Here is a 15,592-nt window from a genome sequence, read left to right as displayed (position 1 = left end):
CTATCTAATAAACTAAACCACTACCAGACAACATAACACTACAACAAACTACAGCAACAATAAGATGCATTTTAATAAGAATAAGCTTTAATAAGAATGTGCTAATATTCCTCTTCCATTATCACAAACAATAACACATGCTGCAGAATGATATCGGAGTTAAGGCATCTCCGTTATTATTCTGTCCAAATTCTTAAAAAAACATGGTGATTGGTAGATTCAAATGGGACAGAATAAAGTTGACCAATTGTGTGGGCAGAGATTTAGGAAGAGGTGACCATATTCATGGTGTTAGAGGTGGAAGACCAAAGCATGCATTTACTTCAAATAAGATCTGTGCAACAATGGTTGACCATGAGATAAACCACAATCTCAAAGTGAGAGAATCAGGTCAGAAGGTACAACCCAACCTCAGTAGATCCTCTGTTCTGAATTTACTGACAAGAACAAACAGGAATGAATTGTTTTTGTCAATGTTTTGTCCATCATGAAAGCAACTGCTGTATAGCATGAATGTTGTCTCTGCATCCCTCTGTAGAGTGTCCCCTCCATCTCCATGATATGGAGAAATGACTTCCCTGTTGAAGCCGGGGCCGAGATGTCTTTCTGGAAGGGGTCCCCGGGGAAGGTCTCAGGGAAAGCCCCAGAGAATCCCACTCCAACTCCTCCTCTCATGACGAGGGAGGGGTGGCAGTTAGGAGGGCTAAGTCCTCTGGGGCTTGGTTGGGTCTCTTGGGGAGAGGGTCTGGAGGCAGGGGAGCTGGGACAGGGTCCGGAGGCAGGGGAGCCAGGACAAGAACCGGAGCAGGAACCATGGGGGCTGGAGCAAGAACCGGAGGTTGCGCCTCGGATGTGGGCGCAGCCAGAAGTTGCACCTCTGGGGCAGATGCCACAGGGAGATGCGACTGCCGGAATGTGTAGGAAGCAGCAGCAATACAGGCTTCGGGGACACTCTCTTGGGGATTCGAGGAACGGCATCCTCTGGAGACCTGGCACCTTTACGGGCCAAGCATGTACCAATGAAGGCACGGGCTTCGGGCGCACTCTCGGGGAAAGTGGCAGCACTGTAGGCTTCAGGCGCACTCTTGGGTGGAAGCGGCTTCGGCACAGTTTCAGGCACCGACAAAACACAAACGTCACCAGCTCGAGGATCGGGAGGGGCTCCTCCCGATCCACCACCAGGGAGGAAGCGGGGGCCGCAGCAGACCGCAGACGGACTCCAGACGTTTAAGACGTTAATGACAAGACTGGGGAAAAGCCAACTGGGAAGCACTTAAATACACAGACTCAATTAAACAAGACTAGACGCAGCTGGTAACACGTGGATTCCACACGTGGTTAACGAGGTGGAGTGGCACACAAGTGGAGCGGCAGGATCGGGACATGACACTGGCCTTTTGGTAAACTGTAACCTGTAAATGACTCTGTAGATGCTGATGTGTTAGATACACGCAGGAAACTACCCAATACCTGGGGTCCAGTGGGTATTGGGTACAGGGGAACATCATGCCCCAATTCTTCAAGCATGATTATATTGTTAATTTTTTTTTTTTTTAATATTAAACCAGCGTTATTGCCAGTGGTAGTAACCAATGCACACATCAAGGAAACTGCTCCAATAAAGTCTTAATGATGTCATTTTAAAAAAGCCCAATTTCCCCAAAAAAGATGTTACAGGATGATTATCATCACATTCTGACGCCTTACGATCCTGCATAAAAAATATTCTGCCCCGTAATCATGCATACAGTACTTCACTATATGCATTTGGTTTGATTTAGTTCACGGGTTATGTGTGTTTTCTATTGTTATTAATTGGCATGATTTGTGGGTGGCTATGAATGAAGCAATGCTCTACACATTATGGATGTTCGTTAATAATGTTAGTTTTGTAATACAATAACTAAAGTAAACACAAGTAGTTTCTGTATCTGACTATTATTTTAACTCTGCTGGTGTGCATGGCTTTCTTTGTCATTAGAATAGCTTTCTCCCACTAGCAACATCCCCACTACACAACTGCCCGTTCATTGCCCTTTACAAATAACAAGACAAAACATGTTTGCTGGGAAAGGCTGACTCACGCATATTGAAAAAACAAGCGACAGACTTCAGGAAGAACTGATCATAAGCACTTCATATATATATATATACACAAACTGAATTAATCAAGCTACACTAACCCCAGGCATTTCACACACAGTATTTACCTTATATCAATCAAGAGCTGTTGTGTTCTATACTCCACCTTGACAAAGTAATATTCCAGAAGATTCCAGCAAAGTATAATGGCAAATTAATAATATCTAATGCAAAGAAAAACTTCAACATCAAATACAACAACAGTAGAACATACGTCTAAAATGATGTTCTAAAACAGTAATCTCAATTAGTGATTTTAGTGGTTTATGCCTTTAAGTAGAACACTATGTGTTTCGGGAAAAACAGAAATACTTGCTGTCACATGCCTTCTGAATGGGGGTGTAACATTGCCTACATTTTTTTTCATGAAACTAAAATGCCTTAAAAAGGCAATGTAAATATTTTATTTTTTTATGGTATGTTAAGAGATTAGACAAATGAGATTAATACCAAAGCTGGTAATGAGTAATAAACAATTATAGTGCATCAGTTCAACAATTAGAGTATATTTCAAAAAGCTTTTGTGGTTATTGGTATTATTACTTGTTGAAATACTGGCATCATGTCCGAGGTGTAGTTCAGACTTGTGCCCTAAACTGCCTGGGATTGGTTACATGATGCTTGGGAGCTGTTCTACTAACTATCCAGGAAGATAAGGAGCTAAAAATCTGCAACATGTAAGCCATGGGGGAGCGGGCTGACAGGCATCAAACCCCGGGGACAAATTCTCCTCCCCCGCCAGCAAATTGTACAGAGTGCACCTCCCGCAAAATTCGCAACAATTTACACAGAGAATCCGTCCAGCTCCGGGTTCGCAGATTTTGCCGAGAGCCACCAGTCGCCCCCGACCCCCTCGCAGTATGATCACTCCTCCCCCCTGAATATGTGCATCAGGCAGAGTTGCTTCATTCATTTTGTGACAGCAAGTTTGCACAACTTCCCTCATCATTTCGTGCGTAATCCGTTTGCGTAAAAGCTCAGGAATTAGACTCCTTCCAACTGTCCTTTCTTGCTTGGATCATTCCTTCTGGAGAGTTTGTTGGGAAGTTGAAGGAGATGGGACAATTCCGGGGTTGCATACATTTTCTCATGGTCAGCTTCGCTTTCGCGGGAATACACTGGACATACCATGGTACCAGAACACCTTTTTTTCTGTCTCCTTTTGCACGTGTTTATTCGTTTGGTAATATCGAAGACTATCAACAAGCAAAAATTCACAAGTTGGTGACAAACGAAGTGAAACGGAACATATAATATGTAGTATTTAATATATGTTAATCTATGCTTAACTGAAAACTCATGCTATTCTTTATTATGTTTTCTGCTTTTTTGTGTTGTATGTGCTTTATTATGATTGCAAGCTTTGGTGTTTTGTAGTTGAATTTATTTTTGTTAAACTGTAATAGCTTAAATACAATAACATTAATTAAGTAATACAATTTAGCAGAAATCTTTTGTTTGTGCTGCTTTATACATACAGTACTACTGGTGTATTTACAATATTGATTTAAATTGCATTTACTTACTGAAAATTACTAATATGTTGACTCAATGTATGTGTGTGTGTGTTTAAATATTTATATTATTTGGTGATGATGAAATTGATGGTATTTTCAGCATTGCAAATTAATTCTGTATTTTCATTGACACATTATATGGGGAATGACACTCTACAGCATCATGTTGTTACATGGTGTAGCTTTTAGAAAACAAACTTGTTTTTTTAACATTTACATTATCCTATGAACTATGCTAAAGTCCTAGTTTTCATTTTGAGTTTATGAATTCAATAACATAGGTTATTTCCACAAAATGCAACAGGCCTGACGATCACCTGTGTGTGAGGAGTCCCTCTAGTGGCGACTCCGTGTAACAGTGTCCTCTTCCTGTTCCCTGCTTATTCTCTCTCTTTTTCCTTATCCAATGCTGGGATATTAAATAGATGGAGGCCTTGACCAGATGCACTGGGCAGAGACTTATGCAGCCTGTGGGGGGCGAAGTCAGTCTCCAATCGATATTCAGCGCCGGAATGTGCGGCACAATCCAGACTTGGTGCAGCTGGAGCTCACTGGCTATAACCAGCAGAGGGGGAGATTCCTCATGACCAACAACGGCCACTCAGGTACTGCATTTTCCACCCCTTGGTATGGTGTCTGTTTTGATACAAGTGATTGATCAGAACATGGTCACCCTGGCTTTGATACCTTTATTTGGTTCCTGATCAGCAGCGTTGATTTTGTTGAATTCCTTGTAAGGAATGTCATCTCTGTTGTGGTTTTTATGTTTCAGTGTTTTTTTCCAAGCTCAGCAGTGTTTGCTGTCAACTATTACCTTCATTCTGGTTCAGTACACATACAACTTAAAATTCTTCAGTCGGTGACCAAAGTAGTAAAACGTGACATGAAATATGTAGTATCTAATATGTAAATCTAATGCTTAACTGAAAACTCATCGCACACTATTCTTTATTCTGTTTTGACAATGATTGCAAGCTTGGGTATTTTGTAGTTGGAATTAATTTTTGTTATAATGAATTATCTTGTATAGAATAACCTTAAATAGTACAACTTAGAAGAAATCTTGCAAATTGAATATTTAAACTTAAAAACCTTAAAATTCTAAACAATTGTTTTGTCAATATTAAGATGAATATTATTATTTAAATTTTTATTATTACAAGCCCCTTAACACTATATATATTTCCCAATATTTCCCTGCATCATCCAGGCTGGCATTTTCCTGCCATGCAACTATACTGTACATCATTTTTCCAAAGCAGTTCTTTCCTCATTTTCATATATATTCAAATATATACACCATGAAGAGCCAGTACCATTTTCTTTTTTTTTTTTTACCTTTTTTTAATTTTCCCAATTGTAATTAATGCGAATCTTTTTAGTTTTTAGTAAGACTCTAACAGAATGTAACAGAAGTATCCGATTGTACCGTAATGTTTTACATGTTCCTGTACTGCTCTCTGCTCTTTTCCCTTATGTGACCCAGTACAAATTGATCTTCCCCCAACAATGAAGATCACCGAGGGACTGGGAGACAGCTACACAGCCGTTCAGATGCACCTTCACTGGGGGGGGTGGGACCTGGAGGCCAGCGGAGCAGAGCACACGCTGGACGGCATTCGCTACATGGCTGAGGTGAAGCGCACTGGTGCATGAGGCAGATGTTCTGTATGCTAATGTCAGTAGCTTGTCCAGCATACTTTAGTGATGTCAATGCGGCTTTGCTGCCCTTGGGGGTTTGGCCGGTGCTGCTGTAGTGCTGCCCCTGTTGCAGCTTCAGGTTCAGTCAGGCTATGCATATGTGGCTAATCACTTCAAATATCAATATGACTGAATTTGTCTAAATGGTGTTTAATTTCCAATAATATATTAATACATGTAATTTCTACAAAATGCAACATTAAAATATGCATTTTCTAATTACAGGAGACAGTAGCAGCAACACAAATAATTTTATCAAACACTATTGTTTGATTAATAGAACCATCCTGTGCTCTTTGACCTTTATGCCGTGATCCTTTATCCTTGCAGCTACATATTGTCCATTACAACTCTGACAAGTACAGTAGCTTTCAGGAGGCTGTGGACAAATCAGATGGGCTCGCTGTGCTGGCATTTTTCTATGAGGTAGGATGTTTCACCAAAAGCCTGGCTGTCCTGATTGGCTGAACCACATGACACAAGAACTTTGAATTTTGGAGGGAAACAAGACAAAAAAGAGAGCAAGTAATAAAAATCTGAAAACATAAAACAAAGATAACAGATATGGAGCAAATGCTGCACACTTCTGACATTCTTCAAGTTGAAGGACTAATTATTTTATTAATTTCACATTTAACAGTTTAATGAATAGATAATAGTAATCAAATTTATTATTAATATCGAAAGCAATAGTAATGTAAATCTACTGGAATGCAGTGTCATGTCACCTATGACAGGTGAGTGATCTTATATATTGTAGCGCCAGGCTGACTGAGGCATCACAAGCAGTGAAGGACGAGGAGACAGAACATTCTTTATTGTAGTCCTTAAGAGGACTGTAACAAGGTAGATTTATACACAGCTAAGGACACGCGAGAATCGTACAGGGTGCACAAAAGACACAGGCAAACACATGCGCAACAATAAGGAATGCAATTATAACCATAGAACATCAGGACACACATGCAGCTGTTTACAATTACCCGCGGGGCATGCTGGGACATGCTGGGGCATGCTGGGACATGCAAACCCCGCTGGCACTACACTAAGTAGATTTTTTTTCAAATGTAAATATTTAGGTTCTCCATATTTGGCTCCAGCTCAGTGAAAGAGCAAACACCACCCAATAAATAAGGGTGTAGAAAGAGCGTCACACTTTGAGAAGACGGGCTCAAATGACCTAGAGCACCCTTATATGGACATGCACGGATATCCTTGACAAACTGTGCTGTAAACAGAGTAGATTGATCTGTCCACCCTGTCCCATATGCAAGGCAGATCTGCCCTGTTAATCACTCACCTGGGTCATTAACTGCCACTCGCAGACTGTGCCAGAGGTGACCTCAAGGTCATTACAGGCTTTATACCTGCTTTTGGGGTAGCGTTATAGGGACCTTTTTCAAAGCTTTGTGGTTTCAGAATCTTTTTCTCTATGTAATTTTCACACAATTAGCTAGTCAAACTGCATTTTATTTGAGTATCAATAAAGTTACAATACGCAACCTAATGTTGAGTTTGCTGTGCCACAAATTAGACAGAGAGAGGTTAAAAGATAAATAGCAATGTCCTTTAATGCAGTTAGATATAATTTATTTTAAAATTTATGTGATTTTACAACCTAAAAGAAATGTCTATTAGATATTTAAATATATCTAAAATGTAATATCTGGATTGTCTGCTCTGTCTCCAGGATGGGCATTTTGAAAATACTTACTACAGTGACTTCATCTCCAACTTGGCTAAGGTTAAATATGCTGGTGAGTAATGCCACACTCACTACAATACTCCTCAATACTCCTACAGCCACAGGCACATCATACATGTTAGTATATTATCCTACTCTCTAGTTCGGCGGGCTCCCATTTTGATTCGTGTTGTCCTTTGACCTTGCTCAGGGCAGTCCATGAATATTTCCACGCTTAATGTGCGTTCCATGTTGCCGGAGAACCTGTCCCAGTTCTTCCGGTATCATGGCTCCTTGACCACACCCCCATGCTATGAGAGCATCCTGTGGACGGTGTTTGACACGCCCATCATGCTCTCACACAATCAGGTATGTCCCACACCTCGGGCCATCTAAAGCCACTCTTTATTCTCGCAATAGTTTGGAGATATAGAAATGGATCCATTTTGAACATGTGAACAAAACTATTGTTCTTTGCAGTGAAGTGTTTCTTTGCAGTTTCTGTGTTGACGCTTGTATACAGTTAAATGCAGTAGGTAAGCTTAGCAGTGCCTGATGCACCATTCACACAAAGAGACGAAGCAGGTGGTGTAGGTGTGAATGCAAACCCATTTTGTACCTCCAATCAGATCCGAAAACTAGAACACACATTGATGGATCTTGAGAACAAGACCCTGTGGAATGACTACAGAATCGCACAGCCTCTCAATGACCGCGTGGTAGAGTCTTCCTTCCTGCCCCGACTAGGGAAAGGCAGTAAGCACTTCTTGGCATTCCTTGACATGAACATGCTGGTTTCCTGAATCCTACCACTCACTAAGATTATCTTTCTGTTCAGCATTTTGTCGACAGGAAGAAATTGAGTCCAAGTTGCTAAAGATCGAGGGGCTGCTGAACAACCTGGGCAAGCGTATACATGCAGGTCCGCCCCGCTGGCCTCACTGCCTCTCTCACCACACGCACTGCTGAGTCAGTGCTCCACACTGGAGGATAAGTAGTGGGAGGAATGACTGTCACTAGTCTTTGTTTTTGTTGTTTATTCTGTATTCAACTTAGGTTCTGATGGAGAAAAGCCACCCAAAGGTGAGGGCGTAGAATCAAATGTGCATCTGCATATATATATATATACTGTATGTGTATGGCATATATACACATATGTACACACTGTATGTGTGTCTGTATATATATATATATATGTATATATATGTGTATATATATATATATGCATGTATATGTCTATCTATCTAATCTATATATATATATATATATATATGCGCGCACACACATGGTGTCTGTGTGTGTTAGTATATATATATTTATATTAAGCATTATTTTAAACAATAGACACTTCCACCACTAACCCCATTATGTGGGCAGCATATGAGCTAAAACCTGTGCAGTTGCCTGCCCCCTACTGGTTGAGCCCATGTCTTTTTCTGGTCTTTGACTCCTCTCCACTCTCTTGTGCCAGCAACCCCACTGACTGCCATTATGTTGCTGTTCCTGTGACAAAAGCCAGCTGTTTCACGTTTAGCACTAGAAAGGAAAGCAAGTTTGCATCTCACACTTTGAATATGGCTGTGAGATTCACTGATTGTCAGACTGGGTCACTGATGGCCATTAGAATGTGAAAACTAAGGGCAGATAGAATGGTGGGGATTTTAGGTCAATGGGTAGCTCACTTGGGTTCAGTACGTGGAGTTTTTATTTACAATTATATTTCTAGACATTTTCCGAAGTGCATAACTGCTTGTTACCTATGCAGTGCTTTGTTAACTGTTGTCTCGTGCCAGTGTAATACAGTACTGCTCTGTTACTTGTTATGTTTGTGCTCATGTTGCACTGCTTTGTAGCCTGTTAGTATGTTCATCTGTTCGTATTGTGCTGCATGCTAGGTTGCTGCTGCCTTACATGTTCATGTTGTGTTGCTTGTCCTGTTGGTGCTGCTGTTTTTGCTCTGCTTTCTTTTACAATGGTGCTATTACCTGTGAGACTGGCTATGATCCATCACTAAAGTAGCTGTTACATGAATACAATTTGAAATGCGGTCTTGTTTTCCCCTCAGGGCCACGAGTCATCACTCCACTGGTGCTCCAGTTTGTTGAGAGGAAGGTGGAGAGTTACGCTCTGGTGCACAGCACACACACCACGGGCCTGCAGGCCTTCACCGCTTGCATGCATGTGCGCGTTGCTCCCAGTGCTGTACAGACTGTCCTCTCGTACTCCAGCTCCAGTAACGACAACGAGCTCACGATTTCTGTGGGATTCGAAGTGGGCCTGTGGATTGGTAGCCAGTTTGTCAACTTTCCTCTGGAGCAGCTTTCGTCAGACTGGGTGAATTACTGTGTAACATGGGCGTCACATGGAGGCAGCATACAGCTGTCTGTTAATGGTGTGATAGGAGAACAGCAGAACTTCCAAAGCGGGTATGAGATACAGCCTGGTGGCATCCTCATTTTGGGTAACGATAAGGATGGTTTCCTGGGGATCTCGGACTTCAATGCCTTCGTCGGCCACATGACAGATGTCAATGTGTGGGATTATGTGCTCAGCCCTGGAGAGATTCGAGAGCAGGCGGTGTGTGGGAACAGCACCCAGAGGGGAAATGTGCTGAGCTGGGGTGTCTCCCCGCTTAGCTTGTATGGGGGTGTGCGGTTGGGCTTGGACCACCGCTGCCCATGATTGGTTACCCTCTTGGCACTGGCCATATCTTTGTCATGCTAACAGAACAGGAAAGAGCCTCGCCACTTTGCAGGCCAAAATTTAAAGCTATATAAAGTTATATATAAAGTTTTTACAGCCAAAACAAAACATGAGAACTTGTAACATTTAAATCGCAGCTACTAGGGGTGCAAATATGCACCGTGATGCATTGTGATGAATAGATAATTAAGGTGGCGATTCAGTGCATCAATCTGCAATGTATGGAATTTTTGGAGTAAAACAAAGATACTCCTACTTCGAAGTTGAACGCCCTCACATTCACGTGCTCACAAAGTACAGTACCAGTGCCAGCACACCAATTTGCAAAGGAAGCACTACCTGATGATCTTTGCACTGCGACTCTTTCGGGAAACTCGCCCCTGTTTAACAGTGCAGACTCTCTAATGGTTCCAGTGCTTTTGAGAAATGCCTCTGTGGTGTAGAGTAAAGATACCAGAGCAATGATCAAGACCATGAGGTGGATAACAATCTGGCTTTTTGTAACATTAGAAATGCATGAAATATTGGTTAACGCATCGGTATCAGCCAATATTTAAGAAAAATCAAGATATCGGCATAGTCTTGATGTGTCAGTCTTGGCCAATAATGCCGGCCAATACTTAAACTTTATCAATATTTAAAATTGGCAGCACCAGAGCTAAAGACGCAACTAAAAATAGGTCTCAAAGTACTGGCCAGTGACATGTTTATAATTCAGTAGTAAATGTGACCTGCAGATCAATCTTTTGTTTTCCACAGAATAAAAAGCGATATAATGCCATTCCGATAAACTGGGCTGGCAAGCTCGCCTTTCACCCCCAGCACCCCCCCCCCCATCAGGTAGCGCTCCTTTGATATGTTTAGTTTGTTCATATATAGTTCAGTAGTTGAACTATATACTGTATAAAAAAACTTTTGACACTTTTACACTGGTGTGTCTTCCCTGTTTAATAATAACAGTAAAAATGAATGTCATTTATTAAATTAATGACTTTCAGTGACGTTAAGAAAAGGTATATGTTATAACACATAATCGAATAATGATTTAATTGAATCAAATTGTGATATAAATCAAACAGCTTGATACATTGAATTGTTCCCTCAATAATTGTAATTGAATCGAGTCACCTTAGGGCCAATGATTTACAATCCTAAAATATGTGATATGTAAAACAGATACTTATCAAATACTTAACTTTTTACTTAACTAGTGAATTCATTTAGTAAGGAACGTGGTTATTCCTATGTGTTCATGTATGCAATAAGCGATCAAGTTAATGCGTAAACTCAGTTTCCATTCATAGACATACATGTCATTTTGTGGTGAATGGCAGGTCTTCCGTCCTTTGTATATAAGTATGCATCAAACTTTAAGATTGCTTCTATGTTTCTCTTTTAAAATAAAGCTCACACATTCTTTTGAAAAGTTGCCATAATCGGTTTAATGAATCCCTACAAATTCCAGTTACAGACCTTTGTGAGGTTTACATGTTCATGTGGTTTTTAACTCTGTGTATTTCTGCAGTCCACAAATAAGCAGTTAAACTTGCATTTCTAAGGCATTGTGCCTTCTGCATACTGCGGTAGACTCCAGGCTGACGGTAGCCCTGTTCTGGATAGTGATTATGGAACATTGGATTATTGGAACATGTGTTTTCTATAGAAAAACCTGCTATGTTTTGAGTAGACAAATTAACATGGGAAAAAATTGAGTTAATTTAGCTGTTATGTGATGTGTTTTTATAAACAAAGACACTGGACTATGTTTCTGTGAAAAAGAAGCAGCACCGATGTCCTGATCGTTTGATTCGTTTGTTTCGGCATTTATGTATTAAGGGTCTGTGGTTTGATATGGCTGTAATCCCAGACGGAATCTGCAGACAGACCCTCAGACGGAAAGAGAGAAAGACAAAGCAGTACATTGCGCAACCGTGCCTTTGTTGTCCCACCCGCTGAAATAGCTTCTCTATTTTGGCATAATCAGAAGTCCCATTAATGCCCAACCCTTTACCCTTGAAAACTCATGCTTTTCTCATTCATTCCCCCATATCTTAAAGCTACTTTTCAAACCAGAGGCGCTTCTGGGATTTGACCATTAAGGGGGCTCAGCTCCCCGAAGAAATAGGGCATGTTACCACCCCTTGATTAAATTTGTTGAGAGGAGGGGGGATCACCACACTAAAGTTTGCCGAGCCAGGGGTACTAAACGTATATGAAAATTCAGGAAAAGTCACTAAATGGTTTTAGAAAAACCATTCCCTGGCCCAGTAGAGGCCCCATCTGCATCTCCAGTTCCCAGGTCAGCAGAGGCCCCGTCCATGTCTCCAATCCCTATGGCACTAGAATTTCAGGTTCCTGGCCCCTGGAGGAGGACACTCACCTCAATTCTCCAGCACCCATTGTCCGACCTGCTGCCTCACCGGTGTCTGCCTCGCCTGCTGCCTCCCCGGTGTCTGCCTCGCCTGCTGCCTCCCCGGTGTCTGCCTCCTCTCCACTGAAGTTTAGTTCCTCCACAGCATCTTGGGCGCCTGACTCCCTGGCCGCTTCACCTGCGCCCGACTTGCTGACACATTCTGTGGAGAGTGACCCAGAGGATGCCCCACAAAAGGATTTGGAGTGGGATCCTGTGGTCATCAGTCTAGGTCCTACTCCGCTGGTCCATGCTCCAGTCATGTGCTTCCAGTTGCCTAGCTGCCAGTTCACCTAAGAACCCCAAAGTTTCATCTCCTGGTGCCCTGCCTCTGTTTGCAGCATCAGCCCCACCATTCAACCCAAGTCTGGCCAGACCATCCTCAGACCGGTCCTCGGCCCAAACCCCTGCCTGTAATGCCTACACCTCCATATGTTTCTGAGTTTCCATCCCGCTTACTCTTCAGATTTCAGCCCTTCATCAATCAGTCCTGGTCTCAATGTCTTTCCCTCAGTGGTGTTTATGTGGTCTGCCCTCAGGTGTGTCATCCTGTCAGCCCTTGCCACAGCCCTGGCTGTTCATTCTTCACATGTCTGTCCTTCTTCCCCAATGGGTTCATGTCTTATCTGTCTTTCCTGCTCCCTAGGTCTTAGTACAGTCTAGTATCCTTGGTCTTGTCTGCCCTGTTTGGTCTTGCATCTTGTGCCCTATCCTAGTTCTGGAAGTACCTCCCATGCCTGGAGTGCATGTATCTGTCCCTACTGTGTCTGTGTAGTTCCTGTTTGGCCAGATGTCGCAGGTCATCCCGTTTTCTTAACAATTCCCTGTCCTAATGTGGTAATTAACTCATGGTTTGTACCTGTCCCTTGTTTAAGTCTCATTAACTATCTACCCTAGGGCTGGTCCTCTGTGAGTCATTGTTAGTGCTGTTAAGTTCTGCGCTTGGTGTTCTTGTTTTCCCCATTAGTGTTTCTTCATTCTTAACTGATTTTTTAGGTTAGCCCTGCTCCATTGTGTTTCTCCACCCTACCTCCCTTTGTTTTGAGCTGATGCTATACAGTTAAAAACATCTTAGAACCTTGTAGGCAGAGTGTTGAGGCAGAAGGTAGTAGGCCTAAGGTGTTTAGCAATTTCTGTCAAGGTTGCATGGTCTAGGACAGGGCTATTCAAATCACGGTCCGCGAGGTCCGTGCCCTGCTGATTTTCCAGCCTTCTTTTACCTGTGAGTCAGGTGCGAAACCTCTGGCTAATTAGAATCAGTAATTGTTACACCAACTACCTGGGAGAACTGAAAACAAGGCCTGGATTTGGAATCGAGGTCCAGATTTGAAGAGCCCTGGTCTAGGAGTTGAAAATGTGCCAAAATAACTTAGTCCTGGGCAGAGGCAAAGGTGACATCAACATTTCGCCTGAGAAGAAATTACGGACTTACCCTCACAATTTTATCTATGAAAAAACATCCCAAGTCATTGCATGATTTGGTGGATAACAATCAGGAGGATGTGATACTGAGGGGTTTGTCAGTCTGTCAGCAGCAGTAAATATGGTGCATGCATTATTGTTATTTTTATACATAATTTTAGGGGAAAACAGCTGTCTTACCCTTGATAGCTGTAGATGCAAAGTCTCTCGTTATAGATGTCATAGTGAACCAGGAGCTTGGTTTTTGCCACCTGCGCTCTGCCGTTCGATACTCTTTGTTTTTGAGTTTTTACCAGTGTGACATTTCTCCACGGTGCTTTTTTTCTTACCAGAGACAACTTAGAAGTTCCTGGGGCCAGTGACATCAATAATGTTCATAACTTTAGAACAGAAACTGTCTAGAAGTTCATTGACAAGGGGTTGAAGGTAGAGCTGGTGTGGGTGTAACAGCCTGAGTAATTAATGCACGTGTGTTTGCGTTTATATAGCATTGTCTGATTATATCTTTTAGCTCTGCTGATATCATTTTAAAGGAAACATAGCAATGATCGTAAAGGGCAACATCAGTCAATGTGTACGTCTTTGAAAATGACTGCATCCCTTATTATGTGTTGAATCGGCGACATGCTGAGAAAGTCCAAAGGTATCCAGGATGTTAAACAGTTCTGTAGCACTGGCATCTTTAGGATTATCAATATGGATATTAAAATCACCCATGATAACAACACAGTTAAAATCAATACACATGGTAGACAGTAATTTAACAAAGTCATGAGAAAAGCTTGCACTATATTTTGGAGGCTATATATGGTTATTAATATTGCTCAATAGGAGGATCTCAGCTGAAGAGCAAGATATTCAATCAATCAATCAATCAATCTTTATTTAATTCAAACAAACAACAAATAAAATATTTGATATTAAAAAGAGCCAGACTTCTTTTGGAGAAGCTGAGTCAATAAGCACTGCTGCATTATTTTCATTTAACCACGTAAAAACCTAAAATCAAGGTCAGATAATTAATTGAATCATTAATTGATTGCGATTTGCCGGCCAAGGATCTGATATTCAGTGAAGCGAAGTTTAATGTATTAAATGCATTGTGTGACCCAGTCTGTGGATGATGCACAACTGGAGTGGGATTAGACAGGATAGCTGTGTGCTTTGTGGACACTTTGTTCACCCTCAAGTTAGTCAAAACAGGAATGGCAAACATTGGAGCTGCTCCGTGCTGCCGATTGTGGGTTGTGGCAATAGCAGTGGATCCATATCCAGCATGATGGGAGAGAAATGAGCTGGGGGGGGGGGGTAAGGACCCAGTCTGTCCTAGATGTCAGCACATGCTGTAATGCCGACAGCAGGGAGACTGTGCTTGCTTTGTTTAGGTAAGCAGGAGCTTTTGGTGCCACACAGTAACAACTTGTCAAGGCCTTTTTTCTGCATCCTTAGCTTGTGTGAGGTGTCTGTGAGAGGGGAGGTGGGGGCAGGGGGTGGGAACCACAATGCTAACGAGCTGTTATTGCTTATTTCTTATTGTGGGCAGGATGACTATTCGACAATGTGTGGAATCCAAAAAAAGCCCTCAATGAACAAAAAATATGTAACGTGACATGAGAATTTAATTTGAAATGATCTGAAAACTACAGTAATACACATTGACCACTGATGATTTTATGTCAGGACCTTTGTCACCAATTCAAGATTAATTTAAAAAATGAGCAAGTCTGGGGCTCGTGTTCTACCTCAAATTACAATTTGCATGTAAGAGACCATGTGATTATAGATCAAATCCTTGGATCTGTGGTGATCTGTGGTGGATAACAGCATTAATCACAGTAGCTCTCATGGTTCCTCTAGAGCTCCTGTGCAGAGGATGTGGCTAACATGACCTGATATCCTGGCTTGTTTTATACAAGATGCAGCCCACAGACTTTCCTAGGAAAGGGAGCCCAGAACGGCTGGGTGTTTTCATCTCCTATGATCCCGGCTTTGATTATGGATTTTCCAATAGGT

The 15,592-nt window shown here is 41.9% G+C and overlaps 1 protein-coding gene across 2 annotated transcripts; it reads left to right on the top strand.

The window, feature by feature from the left end:
• The first annotated feature begins 2,987 nt into the window (after positions 1-2,987).
• On the top strand, positions 2,988-11,173 carry ca6 (carbonic anhydrase VI). 2 transcript variants are annotated; one of them, XM_023795966.2, is made up of 10 exons: positions 2,993-3,274; positions 4,085-4,264; positions 5,146-5,294; positions 5,691-5,786; positions 7,051-7,117; positions 7,256-7,413; positions 7,674-7,800; positions 7,883-7,966; positions 8,101-8,127; positions 9,110-11,173. In XM_023795966.2, the coding sequence occupies exons 1-10, from the start codon at positions 3,199-3,201 to the stop codon at positions 9,724-9,726; spliced, it is 1,581 nt and encodes a 526-aa protein (XP_023651734.2). In that variant the 5' UTR covers positions 2,993-3,198; the 3' UTR covers positions 9,727-11,173. The 2 variants fall into 2 exon arrangements, with proteins under 2 accessions (XP_023651735.2, XP_023651734.2); XM_023795967.2 differs by lacking the exon at positions 8,101-8,127 and having other exon boundaries at positions 2,988-3,274.
• Positions 11,174-15,592: the final 4,419 nt, after the last annotated feature.

This window comes from Paramormyrops kingsleyae, chromosome 18, assembly GCF_048594095.1.
Source record: "Paramormyrops kingsleyae isolate MSU_618 chromosome 18, PKINGS_0.4, whole genome shotgun sequence".
NCBI classification, from domain to species: domain Eukaryota; kingdom Metazoa; phylum Chordata; class Actinopteri; order Osteoglossiformes; family Mormyridae; genus Paramormyrops; species Paramormyrops kingsleyae.
This window is presented reverse-complemented; position numbering and strand designations above follow the sequence as displayed.